The sequence below is a fragment of the Carassius gibelio genome, chromosome A24 (genome assembly GCF_023724105.1).
Source record: "Carassius gibelio isolate Cgi1373 ecotype wild population from Czech Republic chromosome A24, carGib1.2-hapl.c, whole genome shotgun sequence".
Taxonomy (NCBI): Eukaryota; Metazoa; Chordata; class Actinopteri; order Cypriniformes; family Cyprinidae; genus Carassius; species Carassius gibelio.
Window position 1 is genome coordinate 7,256,413 of NC_068394.1, and position 19,876 is coordinate 7,276,288.

General features: G+C 35.0%; 2 protein-coding genes across 2 annotated transcripts; both read right to left on the reverse strand.

Annotated features, from left to right (window-relative positions):
- Positions 1-983: 983 nt before the first annotated feature.
- cip2a (cellular inhibitor of PP2A) lies at positions 984-11,814 on the reverse strand. The gene is made up of 21 exons (XM_052543129.1): positions 11,148-11,814; positions 8,925-9,072; positions 8,718-8,830; positions 8,502-8,596; positions 7,587-7,683; positions 7,363-7,485; positions 7,090-7,235; positions 6,930-7,005; positions 6,553-6,780; positions 6,101-6,260; positions 5,748-5,889; positions 5,518-5,617; positions 5,314-5,432; positions 3,269-3,458; positions 2,993-3,067; positions 2,801-2,911; positions 2,461-2,657; positions 2,190-2,303; positions 1,688-1,770; positions 1,465-1,583; positions 984-1,290 (listed from the first exon to the last, which is right to left on the reverse strand). The coding sequence occupies exons 1-21, from the start codon at positions 11,247-11,249 to the stop codon at positions 1,138-1,140; spliced, it is 2,691 nt and encodes an 896-aa protein (XP_052399089.1). The 5' UTR covers positions 11,250-11,814; the 3' UTR covers positions 984-1,137.
- A 609-nt stretch (positions 11,815-12,423) lies between these two features.
- On the reverse strand, positions 12,424-18,053 carry LOC127946589 (SH2 domain-containing protein 1B). Its single transcript, XM_052543268.1, has 4 exons — positions 17,669-18,053; positions 14,236-14,299; positions 13,894-14,074; positions 12,424-13,728 (listed from the first exon to the last, which is right to left on the reverse strand). Exons 1-4 carry the CDS (start codon positions 17,800-17,802, stop codon positions 13,685-13,687), a joined length of 423 nt encoding a protein of 140 aa, XP_052399228.1. The 5' UTR covers positions 17,803-18,053; the 3' UTR covers positions 12,424-13,684.
- Between the last annotated feature and the right edge of the window lie 1,823 nt (positions 18,054-19,876).

Sequence of the window (19,876 nt, forward strand, 5' to 3'; positions counted from 1 at the left end):
GCGTTTTGAGACATGTACTGAATTGTTTGTATAACAAAACCATGAATCGAGCGATCACTTTTCATTTAAAATACATCTTTACATTAAGAAAATGATTCAGCAATTACTTTTCAGTCAGCTGTTTGTGGTTACTGATTTATCCCAGAATGTGTGCACCTAAAATTGTTACACTGACAAACTGTGAGAATCTGAGAGAATGTTCAAACAGACAGGTGAAGTAAGATTAACAGATGTCTTTTTAAAAAACATTCACACTCAAGATATATATATATAAAATTTGAGACAATGTCTAATGCATAGTTACAGTCCAGACTGATTATTTGGGACACATTCATCTGATTGGCTGACAACTTGCCAAAACAACTATGAAAATATGTAACAAATCAGGTTCAAACACTGAAACTAATGTTACCAGTACATTTATATTGACATGACACAAAAAACAACAACAATAAAAATAAAAAAAACACCTATAATGGCATTTTGTTCAAACCTGCTTGAATTAATTTCTATAGCTCTCACTCTCTTGTTCTTAAAGAATAAATAAATAAAAGTTTCAAACTAATACATAATACTAATTTCTAAACTAATACATTATTTAAATACAAGAACACACTTACGCATTAAATAAACAGAAACTATGACTTACACTGATTTTTACAGGCCTAAAACAAGATTATATTTAAACAAGGAAGTCATACCTTTCACATGAAAGGCCCTATAAAACTCTCTGAGCTTTAAAACCACATCCTTATCATTGTGAAACTGAAAGAATGATCACTGAACATTTTCTCTTAGGAAGATAAGAATTCTTGTTTATTGAAAAAAAAAAAGTTACACAATACTTTGTCACAATCTGTAAAGTATATACAGTGCCCTCTAGTGGCCAAAGATTCTTTAAAAAATCTGCACATTACTTCAACAACTGAATAATTGCAATAATTAATATGATACAAACTGAAAGCAGGGAAAATGTAGTGTTAATTTTCTATAGACATTTATTCATAAAAACACTAAAGAAAACATACAAAGTTACAGACTAAACGTGATAAAACAAAGATAAAATAAGTTATTTTAAATTCATGAAGCATGTGAAGCATTTCATAGCTTGATGGAGTGTACATGAATGTGCACAAGTCACAGAGAGAGGTTGGCGGTGACGTCCCCCTTGAGTTTGCCGCTGCTGAGACTGTGTATCATGGAGATCATTTGCGTGTGTTTGCTCAGCTCTTCCTCCATCTTCTCCACCTTGGCCTCTAGCTGAGATTTCTGCAGCTCCAGAGAGGAAGCCTGCAAGATGAGTACAACAGAAAACACACTGGATCATAATGCAGCCTACCTGACCCCTTATATAGCAGATAGAAAACAGGTAAAGCTAAATCATGATTGTTTGTTTAATCATGACACAATATGATTTGAGACTGATAGGACTGATTGATAGGTTAGAGTGAATGTTGATGACACCTTGATGCTGGTGTCCTTCCTGGCTTGCTCTGTCTTATGAAGCTCTTTCCTGAGACTGGAAATGTTCTCTTCCATCTCATGAATCTGCTCTTCTTGTCTCCTCAGATCGTTCTGAAGACCTGGTACAGAACAGAACCTTTTTGTGTGCACTTTATGAAACCAAACAAAAGTGTGTATGACAGAAACAGCATAAAACTGATGTGAAATTAATTCCACCGCTCACCTGTTATTTTTCGCTCTTTCTCCAGCACGTCTGTCTTTAGGCCCTTTATCTGCTGTTCTTTTTCTGCCAACTCTGCAAGAGTCCTGAGCAGATAAAACTCAAAAGTTTAAGGTCATTCAAGAATTTTCCATAATAATAATAATAATTATTATTGACTCTTTCAAGGGTGGCATGAAGTACAGTTCAACTTCAATAAATAATAATAATTAATTATTATTATTACCATTTAAAAAAAAACTATAATAATGACAACAACTATAATAATGATAATTATTATTATTATTTCTTTTAAATTGAGTTGGGTTATTCTTCGATATGATAATTATATTAATTTTATAAAACATTTTTCAAGAGTGACTTGAAGCATATCCAGTAAATAATAATAATGACAAATGTAATATTTTATTTTTTATAATATTTTATAATGGGTTATACTTCATGCCACCTTTATTAGTCACCTGATAAAACGCCTGACTTTCACTCCAGCATTTCAAACACTGACCTCTCCTGTTGGCGTTTTAATCCCTCATTGGTCTTTCTCAGCCCCTCAGCCTGCTGGGTAAGTGAGATATGGGCAGCCTGCAGGTCCTTTAGCATCCCTTCACTTTTGTCATACCTAAAAATAAAGGATGAGGAGAAAGAAGGTTGTTTATCTATAATAAACATGTGATGTATCCATTCCTGGAGGACTAAAATGTTGTATTCGAGTGTGTGTAAGTTTGTTTGTGTGTGTGTGTGTGTGTGTGTGTGGTGTGTGTGTGTGTGAAACTGACCTACTGAGCAACTGGTTATAAGTGCCCTTCAGCTCCTGATGCTGGTCAGCGACTGCCTGCAGACGGCCGTTGTGCTCCAGGAGCTGCTGGCTGTCAGACTTCAATCTCTCGACCTCCAACAGATGATCCTTCAACTCCGTCTGCAGATCCTCTTTCTTCCGCTCCGTGTCTTTGAGTAGAGATGCCAATTTACGTGCCTAGAATGGAGAAAGAACAGAAAACAACTACTGTATATAATAGCAACTCAATAATAGCAACTCAAAAAGCACATATGCATAAACAGTGGTCGTGCAAAAGTAGTTACATTTTACTGCAGAAAGAAGAAAAAAAACTGTGTAACCTCAGCTTCCGCCTGAGCTCTCTGACAGCGGTATTGAGCAATGAGTCGATCAGCCTGCGACAGCGCGAGTGCTTTGGCCTCCAAAAGGTCCTGTAGACGGCTCTCTTTACACTACATATACAAAAGCACATACAATTTCAAAGTCTGCATATGTTAAATATATACACAGGAAGTTCCTTGATGACAACTTACCGCTAGTGCAGAAAGCTTCTGCTCATACACATCAATGATCTCTGACATGTGCACATCTTTGACCTTCTCCTGTAACTACAAAAAACACAACAATAGAAATAAAGAAAAAAACAAGCATGCATTGCCATCCACTTGTGGGCACGTTTCTATTGACAGTATGAAATTAGATACACCTAAACCCACGCTGGAGTATATGCAGACATTGTGGTCACAGAACTAAGTCAATGTCAGCTTCTCATGAAAGAACAAAGACAAAAGCCCAGACAAATGCAATACCTCCACTCCGCTCTGAAGCTTCTCGATGAGGCTGTCGATACTTTGGTGAGCAGAACCAGGTGGTTCAGCATGCATTATGGGAAAACTCTTCCCCATGAAAGACACATCTTCAGTAGCAGAGCTGCTCCGGATCGACAGCTCCCCATCCCTCTGACGGTATGCATTATTGGCAGCAATACTATCCCCCAGACTTAAAACAAGAGTGACAGAGAACAATTATTTTCCGATTTAATGGCAATGTTTATTTCTAAATAAATAAAAGGCACTAATATTGGGGTCAACATTTTTTTAAGTTGTATTTACCATTAAACTGATCAAAAGTAATAATGACGGCATTTATAATGTTACAAAAGGTTTTTATTTCCAATAAATTCTATTTATTGACACATCATATTACACGAAAAGATTTTAAGCACTACAACTGTTTTCAACACTGATAATACTAAGAAATGTTTCTTGCAGCAAATCAGCATATCAGAATGATTTCTGAAGGATCATATTGGAGTAATGGCTGCTGAAAACTCAGCTTTGCCATCACAGGAATATATTAAATTTTAAAACATATTAGAAAAAAAAAACAGTTATACAATAATAATATTTAATAATACTCAATATTTCACAATTTTACAGTTTTTACTGCATTTTTGATCAAATAAATGCAGCCTTGGTGAAACACTATACAAAACTTTTAAATTAATCTTGCCAACCTCTCGCTTTTGAACAGTAGTGTAGTTTTTTTGTGGTTAAGCACCATATCTGCATTTAAAGGGGGGGTGAAATGCTAGTTTTCACTCAATATCCTGTTAATCTTGAGTACCTATAGAGTAGTACTGCACGCTTCATAACTCCAAAAAGTCTTTATTTTTATTATATTTATAAGAGAAAGATAGTCTGTACTGATTTTTCCCGCAAAAACACGAGCGCCTAGAGGTTTTGGAAAATGACTAAGTTCCACTATATGTCGTCTTTTTTTTTTTTTTTTTTTTTTTTTTAAGCTGTACATGTGGAAAGTGCAGTTTGATGACAACATCGCATGTTATTTACTTGATGTGCTCACGCGCCGATAGCTAAGTTAATAACACAGAGATATTTGAAGCAGTTTTACTCACCGCCTGCGGTTCCAACACATGATCGTGACCCTTTTTCGTTGGGACTGCATTATCCTTAAGAAATAAACTATGTGCAAATCCGGCGTCAAACTGGGCCTTGTAAACAAGCATCTTCGAAATGCAGAGAACAAACAAAAACACTTGCACAACTCCGTTGATGCTCTGTAAAAATAAACTCCATCCACTGGTCCCTTAATGCTGTTTCTCTTTAGGTAATCTGTGCAGGGTTGTCTTGCCCTGGCAACCAAAAACACACTTCTTTTGTGCCTTTTCGCGACGCTCTCGCTCTGATCAGGCTGTGCTCAGCCTCTCAGTGCTCTGCTATACGGGAGTGCGCGCTCTTCCGGCAGAAGTGCCTTAGGACCCATATAAGGAAATTCCGCTCCATCTAATGTCACACAGAGCCATACTCAAAAAAAACTTTCCGAAACTTGTGACAAACTGGAAGGAGTATTTTTGGAACAAAAATACTCCTTCAAACGTACAACTTAATTTGTGAAACTTTGTCCATGTTTAGCATGGGAATCCAACTCTTTAGCAGAGTAAAAAACTCAGTATGCATGAAATAGCATTTCACCCCCCCCTTAAGGAGGAAACCTTGCCTGCTCGAGTGCTCTTTGCATGTTCATAATGTACATTTAATCATTTTAGGGAATTTTATGAATTTTCTAAAATCATGATTTAAAATGCTTAGTTATGCATGCAATTGTAATACTTAGGATAAGCAGTTTATTCAAATGTGTAATTCTAAGTATGAGCATCAGCAATGCCTTAGAAACCAACACAAATTAAAATTAAAACACTCTCGCTATTTTTTTCACTCAGTCAGAATGTTTGGTACTGTACTTCATTTAAAACAGCCTGGAGAGTCAAGATTAATGTTTTGACACCTCAGTGTAAATGATCACACTGTGGCTGTGTGTTCGGTCAACTCACATGACAGAGGGGAAATCGGGGAGTGGGGCTGCTTCAAAAAGTATGCGAAGGGCGACCTGCACCAGCTCTCTGCAATTAGAGGTCAACGCTAGTGAGAGAGGTGTCACCATGCGCTGGTCCTGCACACAACGGAAAAGGAAGAGCTATAAATATCTGATACAGTGTGAAAAAAAAGTCTGAGGGAGGGGTGCGTAGTTCTTGTACCTGTAAGATCCTGTAGAAGGACGCCTCCATGTCTGGCATCTGCTGCCTAAGATAGCTCATCAGCTCTAGAGTCTTCAGCACCACCTCAGAGCACATCTGACTAGAGATGCACAAGGAGACCACTATTGTTTTGATGAACAATTTCTCAAGGATTGTAATAGATTTGACTGGAACTGTAAGTGGCAATGCTTTCTCACAAACAAAGTATTCCTTCCAAATCATTTAATAACCTGAGCTGATAGTTGGAGGTAGTGCAGGTGGACCCAGAGAGGTCTTGGTTGTAGGACAGCAGAAGCTCCACCTGAGAGACACACACCTCAGGACTGAGCCGCTGGGACACCAGCATCCTCAGAGCATCATCGCCGCAAAGCAGTGAAAGAGTCAAGGACATCTATACTATTACAGCAGAATTAGACAATTACAATACTAGAACAATTTACTGGTCAATTCATAAAAAAGCCAGGCCAAATAATTATCTGATATTTGCTGATACCAATTGGCTAATAACACTAGCTCATCAAACAGACAGCTTGACCTGTGAGGTGTCCTGAAGTGTGATTATTGTGCTTAATAATAAGGATATCTAATAGAAAGTCAACGACGCGGCCTGCACGTAGACAGTGTTTCTTTAGCAGCTGGTCTCCTTCAGTGGAGTCTGGAGACTGCAGCAAAACCAACACCTCCTGTAGAAGGAGCTCCACAAACGACTGAGCTGAGCTGCACAGAGAGGAGTCAATTGCCTCCTAGATGAAGACAAGCATACAATTATGGATTGAAATGGCAGTAAAACATTATAGAAATTAATCGAATTTAATAATTTTCCATTTGTTAACTACATTAGTGAAGTGACATGTGGTCAAGTATAGCGTCCCATACTCAGAATTTGCGCTCTGCATTAATCCCATCCAAGTGCACACACAGGTACCAAGACTTGAACCCGTGAAAATTGTGTAGTCTGATCCAAACTTAAAACTGTTTTGGAACTGTATTTTGAAAAACATTATGCAAATAAACTGATATGAAACACTAGCATACTTCAAAAAGCTCAGCAAGCAGGGAGAGAGCCTGCATGTAGCACTGCTCTGGACCATCCAGGGGTGAAGTAACCCAGTGGACAAGTGCTAAACTTGGTTCAGACCCTCGAGCCTGAACACCTCTTCTAGTACCAGGCTGCAGTCGAGGTGCTGGAGGTCGGAGCACCGTCTCACAGACGAGCTTACGCAGGACAGGGACTGAGCACAGAGAAACCAGCAACTCCATCACCTGCACAGACAAGAGCTCATGACTCAAGAATTCAAGACCTTTTGATCTTGAAGCTAATGTTTAAAGGTTTGAAATTAAATACATATTTTGCATAAAGAATGAATTACTTGACAAAACTAAAATTGTATTGAACAAATGATGCATTTGACCTTTGATGCAGTATCAGGATCTTTGCTGTTTAATAAACCAAGAACCTCGGAAAGACAAACTGAGAGGTGTTTATACCTAGTGTGGGGAAAAAAATATGTTGAGACTGGGCCACAAGAAAGCTATTTAAAACTGTGTCATCAGACTCTGATAAACACATACTTAGTCAGGTAATCAGCAATCTTGGGATTTTTCAGGAGATCCACTAACAAGTCCACAGCATAATTCCTGGTTAATGTGCCATCTCCGTTGACGGTGATATTAAATATTAGCTGAAAGGTTTGATGAATGTTCTTTGCATTAAACAGCTGCAAAAGAAAAAGACTTAAGTATCAATAACCACAAAGGAAAAGCTAGTACAGGGCCACAAGTTTCCAGCCACAACAAGTGATGACGAGAAAGCTAACCAACATGAGCGCTATTTCGCAAGCCTACCTTCTGCCCAACCTCTTCATTAAGAGTCAAACTTGATAATATGGACAGAGCAAAGATGACCACAGTCAGACAGTTATGACCCAGAAAATTTAGCAGGTCTCTGTAGAAAGCCTTCACATTACTCTGAAAAAAATAAATAAAAAGGGTAGGCATTATAGACATCAGCAGGTTAGTTCATTAACAAAACTTAGAAGAGTTCATGCAGAACTAATGCCGATTCTGACCTGAGATTTGATATGTGACTGCACAGAGACGTCGTGTCGAGAGAGGTTGGCCATTAGGCCCAAGCAGGCTTTTACAATGTCATCATTACTTGACTGGCTAAAGACAATCATAAAAAAAAGATATATTTTATGCATAGTTTTTATTTATAAATGAAGGCTGTTATAAATAACTGCTGTTCTTCAAAGTATACTTATGTCAAAACTTTTGCATACATAACCATAACTGTGCCACATTTAAATGCATCTTGTTTCTTTTAAAGGTTACTGCTATACAGCCAGCCTCTGTGATGAAAGGTGAAGACTATGTTTCAGTTCGGTGTTGTGGTTTTCCACTACTCAACCTCTAACATTTCTGCTTCCTCTTAATAAGATACTAAAAAGTGTTTTGCATGCAGGACTTGTGACCACTTTTCAATATCATTAATGCATTTACAGAACTGAATGATGATTATATTCCTCAAACATGAACAGTATTTTATATGCTGTGGGCAGAAAATGAAACTGTGTACTTTCCGTGATACAAGTTTATGCTCACATAGGCTGCATTCGTTTGATCAAAAATACATTGAAAACATTAATAATGTTGACATAATTATTACAATTGAAAATAACTTTTCTTAATAATTGCTTATTATTATCAATGTTGAGTACAGTTATGCTGCTCAATATTTTGGTGGAAACTGACACATTTTTTCAGGATTCTTTAATGAATCAAATATTCAAAGAACCACATTCATTTTGATTTTTATTAATAAAAGTATTAATATCTTTCAGAAATCTTCCGAAACCTTTGAACGGTATTATGCAGTCATATGCATTATCTTTATTTACACGAGGACTGCTCTGTTAAAAAGTGGCATTTACATAAAACAAACATCTATGTATAAAGCAGAAAAGTGAATGTCGTGGTCTTACACATGATGCATTAGGAAGCTGATGAGCTCATGGATGTGAGAGGCACGATTCATTGTCCTCACATTGTAGGTCAGTCGCTGCAGCACATTAAGGCACTGTGGACAACATATTGTATTAAAATAATAGGCATATTATTATTTTTTATGAATCAAAATAAAAAGCAAGTTTAAGCAAGTGGAGTACATTATTCATTTTAAAAATCTGCAGTACTGTCACCTGCAGCACAAGAGGCTCTTCTGGTGTGGTTCTGTTGCAGTGGATTATGGCTGCCAAAGTGCCGGTGAAGTTGTAGCTGCTGTGAAGAGCCTCTTTAGCCTCACCATCAGAAGCTGTTGGGCCATTAAGAAGAGTAAATGCATAGGTAAACAAATGGTGATGTAACTATAAACTGAGTGTGTTTAACTATATTAAAGGGTTTGATACCAAACTGTGCCAGCAGGGATATAATGGATCCCGACAGTGCATGACTGGTGTTGGGATCTCCAGCTACTTCCATAAGTCCACTCAGACACTCGCTGGGCAGCACTTGACCTGAAAAAAGCACTCCACCGCATTTTAGCCCCGAAACATCCTGAGGATTTAAAAACGGCAATTAAAATATTGCAAATGTTATATTAAAGAGAATAATGTGTAATATTATGCATTTGGCCACTTTTGACCACACTGGGTTTGACCGTTTGATGACTCCATTTCTTTCTTTTCCAGTCATCTGTTGTTAGAGAATAGAGATTGCATTCACATAAAGCATTTTCTAGAAAATCCATTATCTTTTAAATAGCAGTGGTTTTCAAACTAGGATCCAGGGAGGGAATATTTTTTACTTTGCAGCCTTAAATGAAGACGGACAGAGTTTTTGGTTTAATCCGCTGTATTTAATACTCAATGCAACTCATACAAGATATAAAACAAACATGAGGATCACCCGCTCCTAAAAATTGGCCACTAAACACCTTCACAATGGCACACAAAGCCTTTTGACTTTTAACTGTGATCAGCTTTGGTCATTTTTATTAGCTCAGCATGAAAACAGCTTTCTTAGAGCATTTCGGTCCTTGGTAGAGTAACTGAAGCAAACAATCAACTATGGGTGGCAAGATACTGTCAAAAGATCTCCAAAATAAAGTTGTGGACAGGCACAAGTCAGGAGATGGCTCAAAGGCTTTATCAATGATGGAAACTGGTGAGAGAGGCGACCGAGAGGCCTACAACTCTGAAGCAGTTGCAGGTATTTATGACAAAGACTGGTCATTGTGTGCATGTGACAACAATATTACAGATTCTCCACAAATGTGGCTTGTGTGGCAGGGTTGCAAGAAAAAGGTGGCTCCTCAAGAAAGGCCACATGCAATCACGACTGAGATCTGACAAAACACACCTTGAAGATTCTGAGGCAGATTAGATGATAAAATGTATTTATTAAGTATAAGATAAAATTAAATGATTTGGTCTCAACACCAAACAATATGTCCAAATAACAGCATTCCTACAGTAAAGGATGGAGGCGGTTATATCCTTTTATGGGGCTTTTTCTCTGCAGCAAGGACATGAGCACTTGTCAGGATAGAAGGAAAAATGGAGAGGAAAATCTGCTGCCCTCTGAATTACAGTGATCTAAAGCACACAGCAAAACTGAGCACACTGTGGTTGATGGTGAAAAAGGTGAATGTCCTTGCATTGCCTGGTCAGAGTCCAGACTTAAAACCCATTGAAAATCTGTGGAATGACTTAAAGTCTACAAATGGTCACCATCAAATGTAACTGTTCTGTAAAGAAGAGAGGGCAAATATTGTAACATCTAGATGTGCAAAGTTAGTAGAGACATATCCCAACAGACTAAAGGCTGTAATTAAAGCAAAAGGTGGTTCAACAACAAACACACACATACATATACATATATATATATATATATATATATATATATACACACATATATGTGTATATATATACATATATATATATATATATATATATACACACACATATACATATATATATATATATATATATACACATATATGTGTATATATATATATATATATATATATATATATATATATATAAACTAAATAATATAAAATCACTTTAAGTAAATTAATAAATATAGTAATAAGTAAAATGATACAGTACCATAGTACGCTGAAACATATGTATGCAACAGATAAACAATAGAAACAAAATATTTTCCTAATATATATTTTTTTTTTTACACATTTATTTTACATAAAATAATACATAAAATAATATATAGCTGCTTTTAGAATTTTAGGATGGGGGTCCTTCACATAAGGATGATAATATTTTGGGGTTTGTGGGATTCAAAAGATAAAAAACTAAATAAAATTTTTTTAGACCATACAAGAAAATGATGTTGAATATTTAAGAAATAGCTTTTTCCCCTTACAAAACAGTAAAGGACATGAATGACAGCTTCAGGCACCTTTCACTTTCATTGTATGGAAATGATGAGAGGAAGTGAACGTTGACTGTCATTCATAACATCTCCTTTTGTGTTTCCCTTTCACATAAGAATTAAAAAGTATGTTTGGACACTGGCACAACTTGAAGGTGACTAAATGATGCCAGCATTTGTATAGATCACACAAATAATACGTTTTCAATAAACCCAGAAAAAAAAAATTAACTCACTTCAATGTGTTTCTGCAGCTGTGATGCATTAAAAGCGCTTCTGTTATTTCTGTACTGACGAATGGCCAACAGAAGAGACTTCAAACAGGTCGATACATCCATCTTTACAACCAAAAAGGGTCAATGAACAAAAAAATTAAAAAAAAACTAAAGGGGGAAACTATCTAACTTAAACAGTTTCTCGATAACAGTTAGGTTTTGTAAACATAGAGTGGGCTATGCTAGTTGATAATAGAAGCCGTTACTGATATTAAATAACAGATATATCGTATTCTCTCCCATACAACGTTTTCGTCAAGCATGGAAGTGACTTCTATTTTAACAATAATATAAACTAGTATTTTATTTTACTTAAAAACGTATAATGAGATCCCCAGTGTCGGCTACAACGGCGACTTCCTCCCGCTAATACTTCGAATCGAAGGAAGTGTTCATTATCCAAAATGGGAGGGGGATAATGGAAACATTTACAAATATGTCTAAATATTTACGTTTCAGACAGAAGGTAGAGCATTTTTACGAAGAAACATAACTTTTAAATATTGCGTCAGTGGGTGGTTTGCTCTTTTTTTATTATCTCTATTTGTAATATTTTTGGGAGTGATTAAACCCCCCTTTCTAAGAAGAATGTTGCGAGCCAGAGTTCCACGACGCACTTACGTATCTGCGTCATAGCCTGGGTACATGGGTCAAAGGTATATTTCCATCTACACTTCGTCATTATTTAGCACTGACCCGCGTACGTCTTAAGAATTAGTTGCTGATTTGCATTTTAGTGAAGCCTATTTGGATAAAAAAAAATGCTAAAACTGTTTTTCAGATCCTTACTCAAACCTTCTTTTGAGAAGAATATACAAACTGTCATAGTTGCAAAATAAATTTATTTATTAATAATGTTGCTGTGTGGCGTTTTTAAACCAGTCAGTTAAGCTATTATTATAAGCATGTTTTCACGAAAATGATCCAATGTAATCATGCCCTATAACAGGTACTTTCACTGTAAATGATAAATGTAGTAACTTATTTAGTATCTGTAGCCAGTTGCAGAAACTTTTTCAACTGTAACACAATTTTCCATTACAGTTACATAAAAATGAATAGAATAGGAAGACTGGTTATCCCTTGGTTAACTGCTAGTAGGTCAGACTAGTTCTTAAGACAGTTTAACCTTTAGGCTGTGCCTATGCAAATGGCATCAACACTTTTTATAGAAATTAAACATTTGGTAATTTAGAATTAGACACAAAGCACTTGGAAAAAAAACATACCAATCAAGTCATTTTATTTTTCTAATTGATTTATTAAAGATACCAACCAAACTTAAAATTAGACCGTAACAACCAGCTACATCATTTGCATTCTTTGACCACATGAAACAGAGTCACAAAACATGTTTGACTGTCTAATGTGGGCCCATCAATTTTAGGTTTTTATTTTAAGAAAATTGTATATATTTACATGTTACAACTGAAGATTGCACATTCATGGAACATAACATTTACACAGCATAAGCTATTATAGACTCTGTTTGACACAAAATTAGATGATATTTATAAACTGTACAAACAATATACAGATATACATTTTTGTAACCAAAAACCAAAACATATATACAATCAAAAATCTCTTCTTGAGTTAACATCGAGCACAAAATACAAATTTAATATTTTACTCAGATCCATATTAGTATTACAATTCCAGTCAGACAAACAATGGATTTTATAAGTCTGAGGCCACATTAAAAATCTAAAAGCAAGTTTTAGGATATATAGAATGCTGTAAAATAAATAAACAATATTTAATATTTTGGACTATTTCTAGGACATTAAACCAAACATGTGACATTGACCATGTGAAATCCTCTGAATCATTTGTCATTAAAGCAATACCAAATACTAATTTTGAATCTTTCAATTCAACATTTCACTCAAATAATTATGATACCATAATTAGTAATGAACGAATTATACAAAAAATCCTATGAAGGCCAATTTCTGCCACATAAAAAAAAAATAATAATAATAAGCTACTTTTTTTTAACTTTTTTTCTTTAAATTCTGAGTTTACATCTCACAATTATGACTTTTTCCCCACCAGTTCTCATTTCAGAATTGCATTATATAAACTCAGAATTGCGAGTATAAACTCAAAAATTTTAGATATAAACTTGGAATCCTTTATATCTAGTTTATAGCTTGCAATTTTGTGTTTATATCTTATAATTCTGACTTTTTTCTCTTGTTGTGAGAAACAACATCCAAATTGTACGATAAAAAAAGTTTTATTTTGTAGCAGAAACAGGCTTCCATAAAATTCATACCATTACAGCATTAAAATTTACACCCCCAATTTATGCATTTTCCATTCACAGAAACATACCTACTATGCTAAAATATGATTTGAGTACTGTGATTCCACATGCATTTCCTATATTTGAGGTGAAAATGCCCAGAAAGTTCTTGGAAACTAATAGCACATCTATATTGTTCATATTGTCTGATCCAGGTATCCAGTCAGAACATCACATTGCGACTATATCAGTCCGGCAGAACAACAACATAGTCCCCCCCGCAATCAACATCTGTAAGAGACAAAAAAAGTGTTCACAGTTAATTTAGCTTAAGGAGCATTTTTGATTCTCCTTCAAAGAGAAGTATCTGACATTCTGATAATGTTTTGTCACTGAAATGACATTGGTAATGTCTCATGATTGCTAATCTCTTATATGGTAACAGTCGACACTCACTTTCATAGTCATTCTCCTCCTTATGCACTATCGCTGCTGCGCATGGCAAAGGCTGATCTTGCACCGTTTTTCTTTTCAGTGAACGGCATAAGCGTGTTGCAAGTCCTTGATTCTTTTGCTTATAATGGTGAATAAGATCCTTCAATGTCTTGAAAAACTTCTCCTCTACACCTGTGCTGGCCTGAAACAAATTGTGTGACATTATAATGAATTTCATTCATTTATATTTATACATTTATTCATATTTGTTGGCAAACCAATGCAAACTGATAAGACTATAGCAGTGAATCAAAGTTGTACCAAAGGTATCCAGCACAGAAAACTTATTTCAGTGTATCCTACCTGTAGAGTGAAGTATCCAGTGTGGGTTTGGAGAATCCTATAAGTATAGACCACTTTTTGTTTGCTGTAAAAATGAATGAATGAATAAATAAGTGAGCAGTCCATTTATAAACTTGAAAACTTGAATTATGTTAGACTATGACATTTGGGGTTTGATAGTTAAGGCATACAGTATGTGGGTCTTAAAAAAATGTAATTAGCCCTTCCAAAGATTAAGGAGTAAAGGTCTTAAATTCACAAAGTCATTGCAATAAATGTTGCATGCGCTGCCAAAAAAAAAAAAAAAATCATATCTTCATTATTTTGGTTTTGTTCTCCAATAAAATGAGATCCAAACTGACATCTTGTTTTCTGAGAAACTGGACAACATTCATTGAGTTTATGAAAACGTGTTGGCCCCTTTGAATTAAATTGTTTTTCTGAGCCCAGTGGCAGATATATATTCTTGTTTTAATCCTAAATTAATCTGAAAAATGTCTTATCTTATCCTTAGTAAATGCATTTACGCATGTTCATTTAATCTTAAGACATTTGCACTGGAAAACAAGACAGAAATACCAATTAAAACATCTCTTTTTTTTTTTTTTTTGCAATGCGATCAGAATGTTTAGTAAAAGTTATTTCCATATTCTAGTGGTTGTGAGCAGAGCTATTCAGTTCTTTTTCTTAGTTTTTTTTTTTTTTTTTTTATAAAACGTATCAGATCTGCTGTTTTTTTCTTTTCTTTTTTAACTTTGAAGAATTGCTAATACAATACCTACATTTTCTTTACTGCATTTTAGAAAGGTTTTTAAAAGCCTTACATTTATCTGCATAAAACATAAAAAAATCCTGGATTGCATGAAAACACTGAAAATATACATCATGGTCTGCATTAAAAAAAAAAAAAAAAAAAAAAAAAAAAGCTTTTTACATTAAATGAAATGGTAATGTTAAACTTTGACATCTGTATCATTTTGTATATTCATCTGTCTCTTGGAAGACACTTTCTTATCAAAGAGACCTTCAGGAAATATCATGCTATGTTTGGTTTAATCTTAGATTCACTGATAGACTTTTAGTTCTCTCTTCATTGAGTTTCTGTTTCAATTATTATTAGCTGTTATATCAGTACAAATTATTTTTTTCGAAGTTTAGCCTTCTTTTTTGTTATCTTGTTTTTGTCTATCTATCTAGTCGTTCTTGACAAAGACTGTTAGGATTTTTCCAAAAAGAAATATTAACAAATAAGGCTACATTAATAATAATAACAGTAATACATATAGATTATAGCGTTATATTATAGTTCCATTATATACGACATTTATTTACCATTTCAATTACTTTTTTATTATTATATTTGGAGTTAATTTCAGTCTTCGCATATTGTTCGAAAACATACAGAATACACTGAAATTAGAAACTGTAACACTTGGATCACTAATATTAAACTGATATACAATAACTTAATAACATATACAGTAACATAAGGCAAAAGTCTTTAGCTACGTTTTTTTAAAGTTCTTCGAAACTGCTATTAACTAAAGTAAACAGCATATTAAAAGTGCGCCATTCAATACATGAAACAATGAAAATAATGCAATGGCCAAAGATGTCCATATGACTGAACATAGCCTAAATAATTAAAAGAAGCAGGTAGAATGCAAGAACATGTTTTTTGTGAAGGACCAGGGACAAATTTAGGATTCTGTGACTCCTGACTATACAGCATATTGCTCTGCCCCCTTGAATTGTTTCCAAATTTAACATCACTAGAATGACCCTTAAATGTGCAGTAACTAATTTAACTGAAGTTTTCCGTTTATACTCTAAATTTGAGCAAAGTTTAACTTCATTGTCATGTATATTTTGTCTCTACTGTGCATGAACTTATCTACCACATCTACCAGTTCTCTTTTTCCACTGACACAAGCTGCTCATTTCCTTTTTTTATTAATATGCATCTGCTGAATGCTTCACCCTGAATAACATCTAAGGCATTTCCCTGATCATAGTTTATCTAAATACAGTACATATTGTGTTTTGACCGTAACTGGGTTCACCATACTGGAATAACAAACAAAACGGCAAACCTTAAACATTAACATTTCTCACATATTACAAAAAAATAAAAGAGAACATATGGTTTAAAAATGAAGAAGTGTTGAAAAGCAATGTCTTGTGTTATCCTGACGTTCACGCAGTAGCATGGCGCTAGCAATGGTAAGAACATGGGTTTGATCCTCAGCGTACTGACCGTATGTGAACTGACAACATTTATGACTTCAATGTCGATCAGTTTCTTTGGATTAAAGCGGCTGCCAAATGTTAATAACTTCTAGAGGATAGTTGAGAAATCACAAAATGTGCAAAAAACTTCAAGGACAACATCATTGGTTTCAAAATATTACCAACAACTTAAAAACTGAAACGGGTCAAATTGGACCGCGACATAATATCAGGGCTAGAAACGGGACAAATTTAGAAACAATGCTAGGATGAAAAATGTACTTTAAGGAAAGAATTACAATTTCTTGTTTACAAATTAAACATTAACGGCTTAATTTTCCATAAATATTCCAATTATAAAAGATAAATGTCTTTAAAAAATATTAAAATATAAAAAAATGGCAATGCTTTTTGAGATACAGAATTAACTTAGTTTTGTAAGTAACAAAATGTCAAAATTTAATTATTGATTATAAGTGTGATATTCTTAATTCAACTGAACCATATATATATATATATATATATATATATATATATATATATATATATATATATATGGGGGAAAAAATTTAATTTACATTATATCATCACTGACTACTGTTAAACTACACATGAGTTTTGGAGATTTTCTAAAATTCCTGGCTCGGTCACATGTTTAAAAATGTAAATAGGCCTTCTAATCAATATCAACATTGACTTTCATTCTAAAGCGTTGCTTTCCATATTTGATCAGCTATGAAACAAGTGTCACAGTTGTGGAATGTATGTGTTGTTGTTTTTTATTTTAATAATTCTAAGTAATTATGCATATATTGTCTGTCCCAAAAATGGCATATAAAATGTCTGGGACTGTGGGACATATATGTATTTACATCTTTAAAAAGTTCCTGACAGTAGCAAGCAAGACAAATAGTTTCTGCATTTAATACATGTGTGAATGCACAATATAGTTATTTCTTCAACACAATTTGCTGTCAATACTTTTTCTGAAGGTGGTAGCTAGCCTACTAAACTAATAAAAAAAGCTGTAAGTTAATTTGATCCATCCTTTCGTAACAAATCATTCACTCAATTAAGTGAACACTAGATTTAACAATCTATCCATCTTGTATCGGATGGAAGCAAGGAAATTAGAACAACCGAGAGAGTACACAATAAAGAGCACATTTATGACTCCTTGATAAAGTCATCAACAGTTTCTTGAATAAGAAAACAAAATACTCACTACACACAGAGGCAGAGAGCTCCTTGAATGGTCTCGCTTTCCCGAATAAGGTATGTTCCGTCCCGTCCTTTCTTGCCGAGCAGCTCCTCGCATCTCTGTTTGCTTATCGGACCATGATACGCTGGATGCTCCATGTTTCACATCGCCCGCGTGAGGAGCGTGCTGTCAGCGCGAGTCACTGTTGTTTGCTCAAAGGATACTAATACGTCACGTCTTCTTCCGCAAATCCACAATTAACTTAATGGAGGGAATCTTCCTTCATGCCCACTCTCAGAAATTATGATACACAGCGAGATAGTCAAAGCATCTTTCCGTCTGACGTTGAGAAAAATAAGCCTACCCTACTGCATGCGCAAACCTACTAATGTCACACAGGAAGTTGGCTTGCGTGTGTGCGTTTGCTTACTAGTAGTTTAGTGGTCAAAGGGAGTGTAAACGTCAAAATCTACAAGTAACAATAAGTTTAGGACTGAAGCTCTGTAAAATACTCTTTTAACTTAACTAAACTGAAATTATTCGATTTAATCTAAAAAAAGGAAAGGTTTTGATTGATAACCTTTTGCATTTTACATTTAAATTAAGTTTTCAGTCACGTGAACATTCGTACGATCTAGCTTTTATTTCAAATAGCAGCTGATTTACAAATCACGCTTTATTCACTAAAAGTAGCTAATTTAAGAAACATTCAGCCTTCTGTGACGCCATAGATGAAGGAGTCTGTGTTTTTGAACGAATCTTTTAAGTGAACAAATCGTTGTTGTCCACTGAAGCATGTGACTACATTGGTTATACATTGTTTTTCTCTGAATCTTTCTTTCCCTATACCTCGATAAATTCCAGTTCAAGTTCAAGGATGAGTGAAAATGATGAAAACGTTTAAGCACCCTGCGTGGTAGAGGCCTTTTCTGCTTTAAAATAACAGTGGTTTGTGAATGTTGATGATTTAATAAATATTTAGTTGTGCTTAGGCCACAAGGAACTTACTATTTCGTGTAAATTGAATGGATTTAGGCTACTGAAAATAATCTTTATAGACTACTTTTTTGTGGACGTCTATTAGATTTCTCACATTGTTTCGGTCAACTCTGAGATGAATCAGTGGAGTTAATGATTCAATGACGCAATCACTTCTTGCCTCCTTCTGGCATAATACATATTTTTAGTGAAATGATTTTAAAGATCTGAGTCACTGGGAATCAAAAGCACTTCACTGGGTGCACACTGCATTGCCAAGCGGTCGCCGTGATTTTGCCAAGTAAGACATGTTCCTGAATCAACATCTTCTGATGATCCTGGATCAACATTATTGTCCAAACATAGACTTAACCCAATCCCTACCCCTAAACCTAACCCTACCCTTATTTTATTCCTTAAATCAATGGGAAATGATAGCTGATTAACAAGTGTGTAGAAGCACCTAACCCTGATTGTAAGTATTTCCTGAAAAGTTATATCTCAATTCTGATTGGTTGATTGGAATGTTGTTCAAGGATCAACAAGGATGTTGATCCAGGAACATGTTGTACTTGGTGAAATCATGCTCACCAGTGTGAAAAACCAAAATATGCTGAAGACAGGATTTAATTAAAGATTTTCTTTGTAGTACTTATTTTAATTATTCACTCACTGCTGCCATGGCCGGACTTGCCATTGGGCTTGACTGGGCTGCAGCCGATGGGCCCCAACTTTTACCTGTTTACATTTGTTTGATTTGTTCAGTTATGCCAGTCAGAAATAAGCCACATTTCAACTGCGCACGCAAGGGTTAATTGTGTCAGCCAGGGCTAACAAACATTCAAGGCCATATACTGTATCAAATAGCTTAAACTGCTAGCCTATTTATGATTTTTTTCACATAGAAAAAGGACACATGTATTAAATTGCGACTGCCCCGATTAATTTGTCATCACATGGCTACTTTAAACAGCTCCATTAAGCCTAAAAGAATGCACATTTTGAAAGATAATGATACATTCTCATACCTCATTCCTTTACAAGATGATTCTACATTATCTTAATGTCTGAGCACTCTCCCTCATCTCACCTCCATCACACATAGTGGGAAAGAAATGTCATCAAATATATATATATATTTAAAAAAAAGAAGCCATTTAATGAGTTTGTGTTTTTATATATGCCTTTAATATAGGAGTTATATCCTATCACACAAACAAGACTTCTCTTTTTCATAATACCTGCAGGAACAGA